Source organism: Bactrocera tryoni, chromosome 1 (genome assembly GCF_016617805.1).
Source record: "Bactrocera tryoni isolate S06 chromosome 1, CSIRO_BtryS06_freeze2, whole genome shotgun sequence".
Classification (NCBI taxonomy): Eukaryota; Metazoa; Arthropoda; class Insecta; order Diptera; family Tephritidae; genus Bactrocera; species Bactrocera tryoni.
Window position 1 is genome coordinate 79,575,459 of NC_052499.1, and position 15,642 is coordinate 79,591,100.

Sequence of the window (15,642 nt, forward strand, 5' to 3'; positions counted from 1 at the left end):
GTAGGTATTTATTATATAGAAATTATTTATATTTTTTTGTGTGTGCGATCTGATGCTAAACGACTTGTGGCGGTTTCCCGCGGCTTCTTAATACGATATAGAGAAATTAGTGGACTTTGACGGGAAGTATTTCATGTCAGGCATAACCTCAAAAAATTGTTTCATTAAGTTTTGGAATTTCTTTAGTGGGACCGCAACATATGAGTCAGTGATTGATAGTCACCGAGATAAATAGCAGATATTTCAAAACTGTTTGGAATATAGTTCCAAAATCGCTTTAGTTTAGTACCATGAAGGATCTCATGATACTTATATTCCGAAAACTGTTAACTAAGACTTTCCAATAAGAGCTATGAATCTGCAAAATGTCTTCCAAAATAATTTTTTCGAAGTTAACTATTAGTAGAACCTCCATTAGACCAATTGTCATCCCGCACCAGGTTTCATTAGTCATTTACCTTTTTCGATCACGCCGCAATCATTATATTCCCTCTACACTTTGCGCAAAAATTTCTTTGTAATTTTTTTCAATTTTTTAAATTTTATTTTAGATCGCCGCACGGCATCTGTTGCGGCCAAATTTACGTTTATTACCTTCTGGCTTTTCGCTTGACTTTTTGTTTATCCCGTCATAAGGTTGTTTTTGTTTCATTTTTTTTTTTTACGGACACACACACATTTCTTCCACCACTTTCTGCAATCTTCCACACTTTTGCCACTTTTCTTTGAACACACTTTTACTGGTTTCGTTTCATTTCTATTTCGTTTTTCTTTTTTGCGGCATACATTTTAACACTTTTGCTTCGAAACCTGTTCCCCATCACATTACAAGATCATCAGCTCATCGCAAGCTCCAGCAAACACCGAGGCATACAAAGTTTTTGCTTTTCTCCAACAGCAGACGGTCTCATTCGCCTTTTAGCTCTTATAAAGCAGTTCGCATTCGGTGGCATTTGGCTGATTCGAGCTGCTCGTTTATCATCCCTTCCCGTATACAGCGCACTACAGATGCAAATGATCGTGCTGAGTTCTGGCCCACACACACATGCGCACACGTTCGTGTAGATCTTCAGGGGTAAATGTTTGTGTCTTCCTGTTGTCGTTTAAGTTTCTTCACCGGTTTTGTTTTCGCACATACTGCGCGCCGACAGTCGCGTTCTTCATCATTAAGCAGCGCGGCCATGGTCTTCGGCCTCTGCGCGTTTGACGTAGTCGCAGCTTTTGTAAATTAATCGCCTCTAAATAAGATAATCAAAAACGAGTATGTGTGTATGTATGTACATATGTGTGCAGTGCCTTTTCCCTAGTTCGTCCGTATCAGCAACATGTTTTGCGTCACTTTCGACTTGGATTTGTGCCCCCTTTCGGCGGTGCGCCCGTTGCATTGCGCATTGCTCCGTGGCGGAAGGCCGTTTATTGTTTGTTTACTTATTTGTTTTGTTTTTGTCCGGAAGATTTATTTTCATTTTTATTTTTCTTATCCACAGCACACATGCTTTTCTACAATTTTTCACACTACCGGCTTTTTAACCGCATATACTATGTACATAAGTATGTACATACATATACCTGTTTTTCGTTTTCGCCACTTGATTAACAGTTGATAGTACCGAGTTGTATGAAAGATGTGATTGAGGTTAAGTAGTCGCCGCTTACGACGCTGACCACGTTTTCATTGTATTTTGCTATTTGGTGTGCTTTTCTTTGAGACTTCAAGGTTTTGGCTAAACAAGATGTGGGTCTTTATGGGTATGAATTTATTAAAGTTTTGACGAACTGCAGATTCTTTTTAAAGGGTTTTATTAAAAATAAGATGTACTTCAGTTTATTAATAGTTTTTTTTTACGAAGAATCGATCTAACATACAGCGATTGGCGAGTCGAACACGCTTAAGCTTTTCTGAAAATATTTCTCTACGGATAAAGAAAATCTGAGTAAGGACTTTTACAATTTACGTTTACGAAGTGAACGGTTTAAATTACGGGCATCATTAAATGAAAAAATATTTTCGATTTTGGTCCTTGAACTGAATACCTGCGAATGTTCTGGGAATAATTTTGCAATAATAATTAAATTTAGGATTATTTTCAGCGTTTTTAAACATTTAAATTTGATCTGACTTTTAGAGAGGTTCTTACTGTGATAATATGAGACTAAAAACTATGATCATATTCCAATATAACCAATTTTAAGTTTTTCTATATTTTTCAATTGATTGGCATGGTCTGGGGTCCCCACCGTATGACACACCGGACGAGGTATCAATAGTGAGTGCAAAGAGTCTGTTAAAATTCGCGTCAAGCGCAGGCATCCCAAACGATGACTATTCCTCTTGAACTTAGCGAATGAACTCAATCTGGTATCGCTAAGGACCAAAACTGGTCTATGCGTGGCTGATTGGCATACCAGTTTAACCTAACCTAAATCTCTTTTACAGCATAGCAAACTTCAAACTTTAACTTTCTACTGATGATATGAGAATGTAGTGTCAGATGTACTATACAATGTCCACATTTGTAGGATTTCATTTTATGAAAAAATTGACAAAGCAATTTGAAATTCTAGCATGATAACTACATAATATGATCATCTAGTCACGCTTTGTTAGAAGTCACGGTAACATGAACCGTATGGTCAGTTTATCATATAGAGTTGAGATAAATGTAAAGTTATCAATCTAAGCAAGTTTCTTAAAAATGTCCTTCATGGATTAAATATCTTCCGAAAATCTTCAAATAGATCAAAAAATATATCGAAGATTCGATATAAATAGATATACACACTGTCAAGATTTCGGAATTGTTCGATATACATATAATATTTTGTCTTAAATTCATCAGCTGGCGTATTAAAAAAAAAAACATTTAAACATATTTATTTATTAGCAACCAGTGAAACATTTTCGAAATATTTTTAAAATATATTAAAGAATTTTAATAAGCATATTTGACATAAATTAGACATATTTTTCACAAGAAATGACTTTTTTTGGAAAATAGTGAAATTTTGTCAAAAAACAAAATTTTGACTATTACTTCGATCATTGTAGTAAGACTTGTTTGTTAAAAAAGGGTTCTTTGTTTTGGAATAGTTTTTATTTCATGTCGTATCCCAAATCAACTATCTACTATCAAAAGCTATGAAGCTATGTTGAACGAACGCAAATGCCAAATTGGTTCGCATACTAGAGGGACTCTCGAAGCCGATGTGGGTAAAATAAAGTCGTTGGTCGATGCAGCTCGTCGAATAACAACTCGAGGCATTGGTGAAATATTAAATTTGTCTAACGCGATCATTTACAAGCACAAGAAACATCTAGTGTAAATTTCGAAGCTTGACATATGGTGCCTTCATGTTATTATAAAACGAAATTTGCTTCGTCGCAGTAACGACTGTGATTTGCTTATCAAACGTCAAAAAAGTGATCTATTTTTTAAACGAATTGTTACTGGCGAGGAAAAACGGATTATTTATATGAATATTTACAAGTGAAACACCCAATAGCAATAATTTGTTTGGGTATGAGATAATTTTAAGCAGAAAAATCTTCCTCACCGGCATTCTGTTTTCAGAGGTGATGATTAAAGTACAATAAATTCTGTAAATGTACTTCGTTTTTATTAATTTATTAAATAAAGTTTTCTTGCAAAAAAATGTTTTCTGACTTTCAAGTGATTGGCATTTAGTGTCTAGTACTACACTTCACAAACACTTCAGATCTTCAGATCAATGAAATTCAGGAAATGTTCAGCTAATAATTCACAGAGAGACACAAGTCTCGTTATCAAGTATGAACGACAGTGCTGAGTTCAGCGGAAAGTGATATTCTGGAAATCAATAAAAAGTGTGCTCTGAAATTCACATTCGTCTGTTTCCGGATCCTAAGCATAAACCCAAGACTCACCGCCCATAATAACACGTTTCATGACATCTTGGTAATTGGAAAGCATTGTTATTTTTCAAAAAAAATTAGTCATTTTGGAACCCATCGTGCTTTCACTTTTCTTAGGCGATCTCCGAAAATGGTTTTCACTGAACCTTCCGATATTCCAACGATGCCGGTAAGATCTCTGGCTGTTAAGCGTCAATTCTCAAGCAACAATTATTTAATTGCCGTGTTGCTCATCAGTTGATGTTAATGGCTGTCTTGAAAGTGGTACCAAGCAAAAACACTTACTTGCGACAAAAAATTATCACTGAAGGTCTTTTCAAACATTCTAAACCAGAAATTTGATTCCCAACACAACATTTAATGAATAATGTTGAATAATTTCATTCATCGTAAAAATGGCTGAATGCACTGTATGTGCTTTAGAAGGACAAGCGTATGCTAAACAAAGATCATTATTTTGATTTTACACTTGGCATAGATGTCACTGACAGTTATACGAACATAGCAAAAAATATTTCGACAAATGTTAAATTTAAAAGTCTTACTATTTTTTGCCCATTCGTCTGTTTCCGTAGTAAATACATTTATAAAGAACGTTTTGAAGGTTTTCGGGCTGGAAAATATTGCAGTAGTTGTATTAAAAACTAAAAAAAATTAACAATTGTTTTGAGGAACACATAACGGTAAATGAAGTAATTATGAGTTTTAAGAAGCAATAATCCAATGTAAGCAAAATAATTTTCGTTTACGAATATTTAACACCGACTTGCACCTACATCCAAGCACGCCATGCCGTCCTCTGCGTATTGCCGAGCAATCAATATTCAACACTTTTATTACTATTAGTTAAATAAAAAAACAATAATCGACTGCAACAGTTGCGATCTTCACATTGCATTTCTCACAAATGACAACAGGTAGAATACTTACAGAATATAACCTTCAGCGCTGTCACTTCGTTAAAGTGCTGAACCGCTGTTTTGGTGTTTTGGTGCTCTCTTTTATCGCTGATAAAGCCGTGTTAGTTGTTGTTGCCAAGTATTTTATTTCACTTTTAACGTTAAACAGCAGTTTTGGCCGCTGTTCGGAATTTTAATGCATACAAATATTTATTTTTTTGTTGGTTGGCTTACGCTCGTGCATGCTCTCGCTCTCTGGTGTGTATTATTATTATTTCTTGTTTTGTAACACTGGGCTCCAACTGCGCTCAATTCAATTGTACATTTTCAATAACTAAATTTTGTCTGCACTTTGCCACACTTTTTCACTTTTTATTCAACACGCGCGATCTAACTGCATTTGTACGCACTTTTTACGCTTATTTTCGTTTTTTATCTCATTTACGCGGTTATCATGTTATTACTTAACACTTTTACTTGGCGATCGTTTGTCGATTGTCACTTTTTTGAACGGTTGAACGCAGTACCAAAACACATGTGACGTGACTTTGGGGCTTTCCAATGTGGAAAAAATAATATTATTTAGCAGCGCCGAAACTAAGGGACTGGAATCTCAGCAGCCGTGTTCACTTGGCTATGGCGCGGGAGCTTCTTTTATTTAGTGGTAATATTTATTTTTGGAATTTTTATGTTTAAGCCGTTGGCTTGCGCTTTTGCTTGTATTTTAGGCCGCGTTTACACGTCAAACTTTATTTGAAATTTTTTTTTGTATTTTTTCACACACTTCTATAACATTTGACTAACTCCTTCAGAATCTGCAGCACCTGCAAGCACAACACAATCGTTTACTACTTTTTAACGGTATAACGAAAGAAAGAGTAAGGAAACTGTGCACAACCCTTTGGACTGTTTCTTCACAGCACTGGCAAGTTGTTTCGCAATCACAGTGTATTTATATTTTATTGTTTATACACATTTCAATATTGTCAAAAAAAGTGACACAAAATGCTGCTTGTTTTACAATTTGCTTGTCGAAGACACAGCACTGTTCCAGCACAACATCGCGAATCGACTCCGGCATTAAACTGACACTTCACAGATACAAAAAAAGACACACCGCGAAGAAAGTAAAAGATAAGATGTTGGGAAAAAAGTAAAAACTCGTTTTGAGCGCTATGCCTGTTTTTGCTTTTTGTAGTAGTACGCCACTGACTGGCAGAATTACTAAATAGCGGACGAATGGGCAGCGCAGCAGCGGCCGATCAACTGACCGCGCACACACGGTACTTTGGCTGACTGCGGCTGATTACTTGACCGCCTTTCTGCCTGCCTGACTGACTGACTGCCTGACTGCCTACTATACTTCTATACAAACAGACATAAGCACATACATACGTGCCTACCTCATCGACTAGACTGGACTGGACTGACTGGCAAAGTGCTGTATCTCGCCTCACTGCGGCGCACAAATGATCAGCTACGCGCACCGATATTCAAGCTCGTTTTGTTGTCGTGTAGAAAGGAAACAACGCAGTCAGTTCCAATAAGGCAATGCAGACGCTTTAGCAATCGATGCTGCGCCAAGTAATCAACGACGACGGACGAGTTGTAATGGATATGAGTAATGAATTACTGCAACTATGTGTGACTATATGGTGCGCGTACTGAGGACCGGCTTTGGAAATTGGAAAAATTCGAAATCATAGCGGTTCATTTAAGCGAAATCTGCAATGTGCCTTTGGTGACAAGCTTATGCGAGCTCATAAAGGTATGTCGCGTTCATACATACATATGTACGCCTATGCCGTTTGAGCGCAGCGCTTACAATGTATGACAGCATAATTAAGGCGTGTAAGCGTCACGTCATCAATTCCCAGCAATGCTGCATTGATTTTTTGTACGCGAATTGTGTTACGCGGCATAGCGAAACCACAAAAGCGGGAAGCGCTAATGGCGCGCACAACAGATGCGCCGCGGAACCGCAGAATATTGTTTTATTTCGAAATGTGGTTTGGCGCGGCTATGGTTGGAGCCTATACTAAGTGATATAGGTACATAAATCGAGCTCATCTTTACTTTTAATTGTAAAATATTTGTATTTGAGAGATCACTTGTGCTTTCGTAGCCTATTGCTGCTACCGCTTTCAAGAATTCTTTCAGCGCTTTAGCTCAGAGCCGCCAGCCGCCTTCCTCACGAAACGCCTGCTCTGTAACGTGAACTTTGCGCGTTTCCGCTTTACACCACAAAAAAACACGTAAAAAAAACAAAAGAAAAACAAAAAAAAAAAACAAAAAAAAAACAAAAAAAGAAAAAAACCGAAAAAGAAAAGAAAAAAACAAAAAAATCAAAAAATCGCTTGGGCAGAGGTAGCACGATCGGCAGCAGCCAAATTCACACACGGCAGCGCTTGGTCAGCGCATAGCATTGGCGAAGTGTTTTCTAAAAATATTTTTTATTCTAAAATTATATGATTAGGTGATCGTGTTGGACGCGCAATTTGCCTTTAAATCGGTGAATTTATTGCCTGGCAGCACACAGCGCACTACAAACACACGAGTAAGCAAACATTTGCGGTTTTTTCCACTTTTTTTAGAATAAATAAAAATTAATTTTTTATTTTCATTTAAAAAAAACTCCATTTGTGTGTTTTCCGCTGTACAAATTGTTTTTTTTTTTTTGGGTTTTTCATTCATTTGTTCACCGATATTTTCATTTCACTTCTCGCCATTCGCGCATATTTAAGCCTTTTGCGCTTTTTGCTCGGGCGCGCATAAACATACACACACACAAACACATATATGTACAACTACACAGTCACTTAAATGTATGCTTGTGATTTCCTTCTCTTTCTTTCGTCGTTCCTTCTACTACGTGTTTTTATACAATTTTTCTTTGCCTCTCTTTCTCGATTCACGTTCTATGGCAGAATTTTGCAAATTCTTTGAGTTTTTCCGTAAGTTTTCACACTTGGTATTCACGTATATTAATTATTTTATTAGACCTCTGCTGGGGCCATCATCATCATGCGTCAGTTAGACACTTAGGCAGTCATTAAGTCACTTAATCCGGTCGCTATTCAAATTGCCTTCATCGTTGTTGTGCACACTACTCGTTGTATAGTAGTAACGTGTCGTATCGTATGTGTCGTAATGAAAATAAATATCACTCACAAATTGCTAACGCAGCGAACGACCTCGTGGCTTCTTACCGAAGAAACTCTAGTACAGACCCTACTTGCTTTCTGGTTGGATGCGAACAGACAACTGACTCGTACAGCGGATCCCAAAAGCGTCACAGTACGCCTCGCTACAGCAGCAAAAGCAACAGCATTCACACACCGAGACAACAACGATTATACCGATTCATTTTCACTAGCGTATATGCGAACGACGATGTGGATGCCGCCGTCGCGCAGCCAACAACGCTACGCTTACAAACAGCGACCATGTGGATGGCGAATCGACGTCGTTTCGTATCAACCAACGTCGTCGTCGTCATCGTAATCGTTGTCGTAAGTTTCGTCGGCCAGCGCCATATGGGGCGAAATAGCTCTGTGCTTGCACATGCCACAGACAACCGCACGTACGAGCTGGCCATTCAGGCTCCACCAGCTCGTTAACGATAACTGGCTGTGTGTTTCGGTGGTTGCAAAACCGAGTGCAGCGCCAACAATAGCAAATTGAGCGACGGCAAACTGAGCGACAGCGCCACTACCACCACCAGTCGTCGTCGTCGCCAACAACGACAGTTGCGTCTGCGGCAGCGTTAACGCCATCGGCTACTGCGCCGCCGAGGACAGCGAAAGCGCCTTGCGACCCCATCGCCAGTACACACGCGCACACACACAGACGCGCAAGCACTCGTTGAGCCCCACACGCGTTGTTCCCAAACCAAGCCGATTTGGCGGTGGCGTGTTGGCGCTGCCATACATTGACATACATTCCAAAAGCGTTCATTCTTTAGTATTGGCCGTGGGCGCAAAGCTGCTGGCGATGGCTTAGTGGGCGCTAATGTTTGTGTTCATTTCGCTTTTTGCTCTCTCTGGGTAGTGGGTCGCGCTCTCTTATTTATTTTCTGCTTAGCGCTGAGTGACGCTAATCGCGCGCCTATTTTATACTCAGCAAGCACAGTGGTTCACAGGTGCAGTCCCCATCTTATATGTGGGGTCCATGTATTTTTGACTGAAGCTTTTGAAAAAAGGACCATGAAAATAATTTTCCCTTAGCAGCTCGTCACTTTACTGTTTAGGTCACGCTTCTATATAAGTACTGTCAGAAATCGAAGGTTGTGTCTATGGAAGATTGTTATGGAAAAAATCGGTGTAGAACTGTATGGATTCATTCAAGTTGAAAGAACACTTCTTCCTGAACAGTCCATGAATATTATTCGATAAAAGATACACGGTATAAAAACAGAGTTCAATGGTTTTCGGCATTAAGTAAGGATACTAATTAGATGTTCCCTTTAACATGACGGATAAAGTTTAGTGAATCGATTCTTTCGGGATTAAGATTGCAGATGAAGCTTTAGCTGGATAGTAATCAATCATTAAAGACTCATTAAAAACCATAATATTTTAAACAATTTTAAGAAAGAATGCGGACAAAGAGATGTATTTTATTTAGTACGAGATATGCTCTGGAACTTTAATCTCATGTCATCTCCCTTTTTTATGGCATCCTTTATCTTCCTCAGTTGACTTGCATTAAAATGGTTTATTTTAAAGGTACGTCGTGCTCTTAGCTGAACTCATACTTTTTGCGATTAAAGGGATCTCACGTAGTAGATTATCAGATGTCTCCGCTGCCAATTCGCACGACCGAAAGTAAGAAGATGTCAAAGTTTGTCTTTCAGAGACTGGTTATATGCTTACACCTTTCCAAGTTTTGCCTTCCCAGAAATAGCTTCGCTTCACGAACATTTATTCATGGTGATTATCCATTTTCATTTTTTCTTCGCTTCATGAACATTTATTCATAATGATTGTCCATTTTCATTTTTTCCCGAGCTCTTCCCTTATAGTGTATAGACCCGCTACGAAGTAAAGTTTTAGTTCATTCGATTCGGTTACCGCCGCTATCTTAGCCAAGTCTTCTATCATTTGGAGCTTTACCTCTAAACTAAGCGAATAGAAGAGCTCTCAAAGCCCTTATTATTCAACGTTCTGTCTTGAATGGTGTATCGAGATATTCTGTAAAGAAAGAATTCAAGTATTTATATCTAAATTAAATTTGTTCATTTACGTGGAATTGTTTTCTATAATTTTTAAGAAGAATTGAACCAAAGTAAGAGTGCCAAGTTAAAAAGGTCTTGAGAAAAGCTCATTACTTTCCTCGTATCACAGATAAATTGTAGGGTTATATACAAATCGAACGAAACTTCTTCATTAAGACGATTACCAATAGTTTTGACAGAATTCGTCAATAACTCCTCAGCAACATCTTTAAAGCATCCGCCCCTCAGTTCAGTTCCATGAATACTTTCGAACGCAAATAAAGAAGTTTGCTGTTTTTCTTATGGTTTAATTGAATATGGAAGTGGAATACTACCTTAGACATGTATTGCTTTAAGGCTCCTAAATATTAATCTATAAAGAAATCATAAATTTTCAATAAGTTCAAGATGGATTCAAACGATGAATCAAAACACCAAAAACTAGCTTAAGGGGTAATTTTTACAGTCAAAAAAAACCATGATCCCGTAGCCGATCTCCAGAATGACCGCCAAAAAAGGATGTCGAATCATAAGGAAACCTTTTTTTTAAATTACCGCCAATCCGAAAACTAAAAAAAAATACTATAAATCAGTAACGGTGACGATCAAAGGACTAGTCAAAATTTGAATTTTCGACAAAGTGACGGCCCCCAAAAAATTAGTTTTTGTGAAATATTTTTATTTTAGAGTGCTTTAAAGGGTTACATTGATCTACGAGAAAAAATCGTGTGTTTTTAACTTCTACAACATCTCTAGAATATTTTCCTAACTTTTCAAGTTGATCCGAGTAATAGTTTCGAAAATGCATCCTTGAGAACTCGTGCGCTTGAGGCTAGCTAGGCTAAGTGCGCCATCTTTAAACCCGTTTTTTCGAAACTGTGTTTTTGAAGTCGATTGTCAAGATTTCTCGAGTACTACTCAACCGATCTTCATGAAATTTTACACAGGTCTTTGAGCTAAAATTCTTAAAGACGTGAACGAAGGATTTTTTTTCGATTACAACTATTTGAAAAAAAAATCGGCAAATTTTCTCAGAAATTTTAATTTTTTTGTGAAAATGTCTACCAAAAATCCAATATTCAGTTCTTTTCCTTCGTCCACGTTCCTTTTTTCGCTTCAGATGGAGGTTGGAAGGTATGCTGCTAACGCGGACGCATCTTTTTTTCCGAGGGTCACCGGAAATGGCGCCGCAATGGTCGAGTTTAAAATATTTTTTTGCAAAAATTTTCAGAATTTCTTTGTTAGTATTGTATGTTTGTAAGAATAAAAAATTTTGATAAAATATTTAGTTTTTTATACGAGAAAAAATTGCTGAAAAAATTATCTCTTTTAACCCAAGGAAACCCATGCGCACTTTAAGGTTTTGGGAGTCTTAGTTAGAAGATTCTTACAAATACGTTCCTTTCTCCGAAACTATTGGTCGTACCAATCACAAATCTTCCGAGAATATTATGAAACATACATATATATGCACAAAAATCGATTTTTTTGAAATTCATAAATAAGTTCAACTCCTTAAAAGTTACGTTCTACAAAAGAATTAATTTATTAAAACCTTCCTACCATAAAGTCACCAGACAACTCGTTTATGAAAAGAATCTCGTGAATGCTTCTATTCAACGGACATAATTCAATCATTTTGTTATTTGTTTTTTTTTGTTTCTGCCTTTTAGAATTTTATTTCTTTTATTCAAAAAATAATCCAAGTATAATCCTTCTTTATTTATAAATACCTTTTTTAATTATATTTCACGCGCACGCTTTCTTTCAAAATTATTAGAAATGCTTCCAACAGCTTCTGCGGCTACAAACTACGCACGTCAAGTATGTAGGTGAGAGAGCGAACACGAAAAATGTTTAATATTAACATTTCTATAAGAATTTAATGCGCAAATATTCTCGTTCGAGAAGCAACAAAAATTAAATAAATATAATTAAACACTCAGGCTTTGTTATTGTTGCCTGTTTTTGCCTTCCTCATTTTGTCTACTTTGTGTTCGTGTGTGTGTGTGTGTTTACGAAAGGCCAAAACAGGCAGGTATCGGCATATGTATGTGTGTATATATAGAAAGTGCTTTTTATGCCACACACATATGCATATACATACACACATACATATATGTTTATACATATGTATGTATATACATAGAAGAATATGTGCTTTTAGTGCCAACGGGTTTCATACGCAAAAAATAACTTGACAAAAAAGTAGAGAAGAATTTCGTCTTCTACAACTACTAACACCAAAGCAACGAGAACGAGCCCCTCAATTTTATTTGCTCGATCATCGCCTCTTTAACTGCGAAATAAATACTTGACATTTTTTTTACAGTGTACATGGTAAGTACAAACACGCGAAGGTTATTCAGTTCAGAAAATTATCGCCAACAGTGACGCCTTGAAAATGTTAGCTGTATATAGACACACGTACTTACATATATATGTGTATGTACATATATACATGTATACATGTGTGATTGTGTGCGTATTTGTGCCAATAATTAGATTCTTAAGTGAAGTGAAGCTGCGTGCGCACTCCACAAGCTTTTACTTATTCCAGAAGGTCAATATTTCATCGCTTCGGGCAGAACGCTTCATACGCGCGCCGCAGACACAGTCACCCTCTCCGTTTCGGTCTGGGCTTGCTGTACAAATCGCAAGCGTCGAGAAAAAGCGCAGAAGTAAGTTTGCATAATTAATGAAAGATATGTCAAAGACTGGTTTTGCCACACACATCTGTACTTACATACATATATATTTAGGTATTAGTATATGTGTATAAGTTGAAGCAATTATATTTAGTTATTTATATTCAATAGAGGAATACATACATACATATGTACATAAGTCACATTAGCATACCGGCCGACATAACGGTTGGCTTAGATGCTCCCACTAATTTTCCATAAATTCAAGTATTTTGCTCACCTTTAAACTTCCGTCATTCGCTGCGTCATTTCATTATGCCTGTAAAATTATAACAATAATCATAAATTTAACCTAACTTAACCGGTACTTTCAACACAAATAACAACAACAAAATATCTTTAAAAGACAGCTCTTAATTGTCGTTAATTTAATTTGGCGGGTGCTTAACCCCAAAAGGTCCAAGGTGAGACAAATGTGCCGATCTCTCACGAAAATGTTATAGTTGTTGTCATTACATAGAAGATTAACCCCCGTTAAATATTCTTTTGCTACATAAAAAGTTCAAGGTCGAGGCAAAGATCAAGTCCAAATCCAATCAAAACTGTGAAAGCCTAGGTACCGTATGTGTGGACCCCCGTATCTATAGTTGACTTTTGGCCGAAAATATCGGTCACTGCGAGGAAGCTTAAAGCGAAGAACTTTTTGCTCCGATGGCTTCTATAATACTGTTCTGAGGTGTCTTGCGTGGTCGAAACTAAATATTATGGACTAATGCAGACGCTTTTGAAAATAATGAAACAAGACAGTTATACAGAATTTCCCATCGGAAGCGAAAGATAAAATAACAAACATTAAGGGAAAAGTAATTTAACAGCGATCTGAGGTCCTGAAAAGTAAAGCAAAGGGCGTGGCTGAATATTTAAATGTCGTCCCCCTAAAAGTAATCCTCCAATACACTTGTGTCAATGTTTTTTCCATTTCTCAAAATAGTTGTTGAAGCTAATTTGTGGAATAACCTCCAATTGACTCAAAACGTTTTCCGCGGATCGGTCATTTCCGTTTGCTGAATAGCCAGAAGTCACGATATTGGTTGAAAACTTGGCGAAAAACTCACGAATAATTAATGCAGTAAGCGACGATACATTACCGTGGTGCAAAAGCCTGGAGTTGTCGGCCCATAATTGCGGCTTCCTTTAACTTCTTTGCGTCGGACGGAAGGAATTCGAAGTGTACCTCGATAATCGAAGAAAGCTCTCAACATAACCTTGATTCTTGACCTGTTTTAAAGTTATTTTTTCGGTCGACTCACCTTTGCCACGATATTCGACCGATTGATCGTCAGTTGCCGGAGCGCAAGCATAGATCCAAGACTCATCGCCAATAATAATACGTTTCATGTCATCCGGGTAGTCGGAAAACACTGTTTCTCAGACGTTTACGCGACGCTGTTCTTCGAAAAAATTTAGTGGTTTTGGAACCAACCGCGCTTTCACTTTTTTTTGGCCTAAATTATATAATATTTCAAAGTCTTTTTCGCTGATCCTTCCAATAATCCAACGAAGCCAGTAAGATCTATGACTGTTAATCGTCGATCCTCAAGCACCAAGTACATTATTTTGATCATCCGTTCATGTTGATGGCTCGTGGTTCTTCGTCAACGCGTTCCCGATCCTCTTTGAATAATTTGTTTTAATTAAAAACACTTTCTCGCGAAAAGCAATTATCAGCGAAGGCCTTTGCAAACATTCTGAACGTTTCGGCAGCAGAAATTGGATTTCGCACACAAAATTTAATAGAACATTTTTGTTGAATAATTTTACGCATAGCGGCATATATTTGCTATGCCATTACAATTCAAATATGCTAGTTTATAAGTTTCTTCACTGTTGCATGTTCGATTCACCACTCTCCAAAATTTTTGCAGATTTCTTGCTGAGCAATTTCAATCCAGCTTGTAATGTAGAACACAGCAAAGGAAAATACGATTTCGTCATACTTCGTTAAATACCCAAACACAAGAATGTCGTGTGATCATAAGCTCAGAAGATATATTTATTACAAGACGAAAGCCAAACTCAAATCACTCAATATCAAAAAACTCACAGTTTTAAGCTCGCGCTGTTAATGGCGTAATTGAAATTAGATAAATGTGGGAATGATAAGCGTTGAGCTCAACACTTGCTCGGCCTTCAAACATCGTTGTTTGAATTTGAACAAGCCGTGGAAGTTAAATACTTGCTTATGAACCTCTATTGACACTTTTTGCGTGTACGCAAAAGCGATTTGAAGGATAAGTAATGGTTGGAATTATACATAATATATGTGTTGTATACAGGTAGTATATAAGCATATAGTAATAACTGGCAAGCCAGCTTAATGCAGCCGTATACTGTCTGTAGTCGGGCTTAGTCACGTTTGACACGCGTGCCAGTACTTTATGAATTTTTAATTATTTGCTTTTTTCCATGTTTATGCCTCAACTTTGTTTGTAGGGTTTTGAACTTGCTTAGCATACACTATAGGTAAACATATAAATATGTTTGAGCGTAGAAAAAGTTGTGTGTACCCTAGCATATTTATATGCGCTTCTAAGGCTGGCTCCAACAAGCAGACACACACACACACATAAGTGTGTGACCATAATTATAAAAGCGCCCGTAGAACAGCAAGCAAGCATTCTAGCCCTTTTTGCTTTTTCATCGAGGAAGTCAAAATTGCTAATTTATTTCAGGTTTGGAAATTGAATGAGAAAACCTGTCTCGGATTAAATTATTAGAAATTAATTGCCCCTAGCTGGATTTAATGAAATTGTTTTAATAAAAAAGCTAACTGCTACAAAATCTAAATTACCTGAGTTCGAAGATTTATTACAACGGGTTTTGGGAGTCGAGAAATGTGGACTTTTTAATCGCTACTAATAAATAAAAACGCAATTATAGTAAAGAATCTAAGTTCTATTGTTGCCAACGCGAAGATTTCATTCTTCA

At 37.2% G+C, this 15,642-nt stretch overlaps 1 protein-coding gene across 4 annotated transcripts in view; it reads right to left on the bottom strand.

Moving 5' to 3' along the window:
* Nucleotides 1-8,078, bottom strand: part of LOC120770540 (forkhead box protein O) — a 96,061-nt gene extending 87,983 nt beyond the window's left edge. The window contains exons 1-2 of one of the 4 annotated variants that reach the window (XM_040098118.1): nucleotides 7,963-8,078; nucleotides 4,823-5,615 (exon numbers count right to left, since the gene is read on the bottom strand). Coding sequence is in view for 2 of the 4 variants with exons in the window: in XM_040098100.1 (XP_039954034.1) it covers nucleotides 4,438-4,476 (39 nt within the window). In the remaining 2 variants the exon portion in view is untranslated. Of the gene's footprint in view, nucleotides 1-4,437; nucleotides 4,492-4,668; nucleotides 4,758-4,822; nucleotides 5,616-7,962 lie in introns of those variants that run through there. The other 3 variants (XM_040098125.1, XM_040098108.1, XM_040098100.1) reach the window with 3 other exon arrangements.
* Between the last annotated feature and the right edge of the window lie 7,564 nt (nucleotides 8,079-15,642).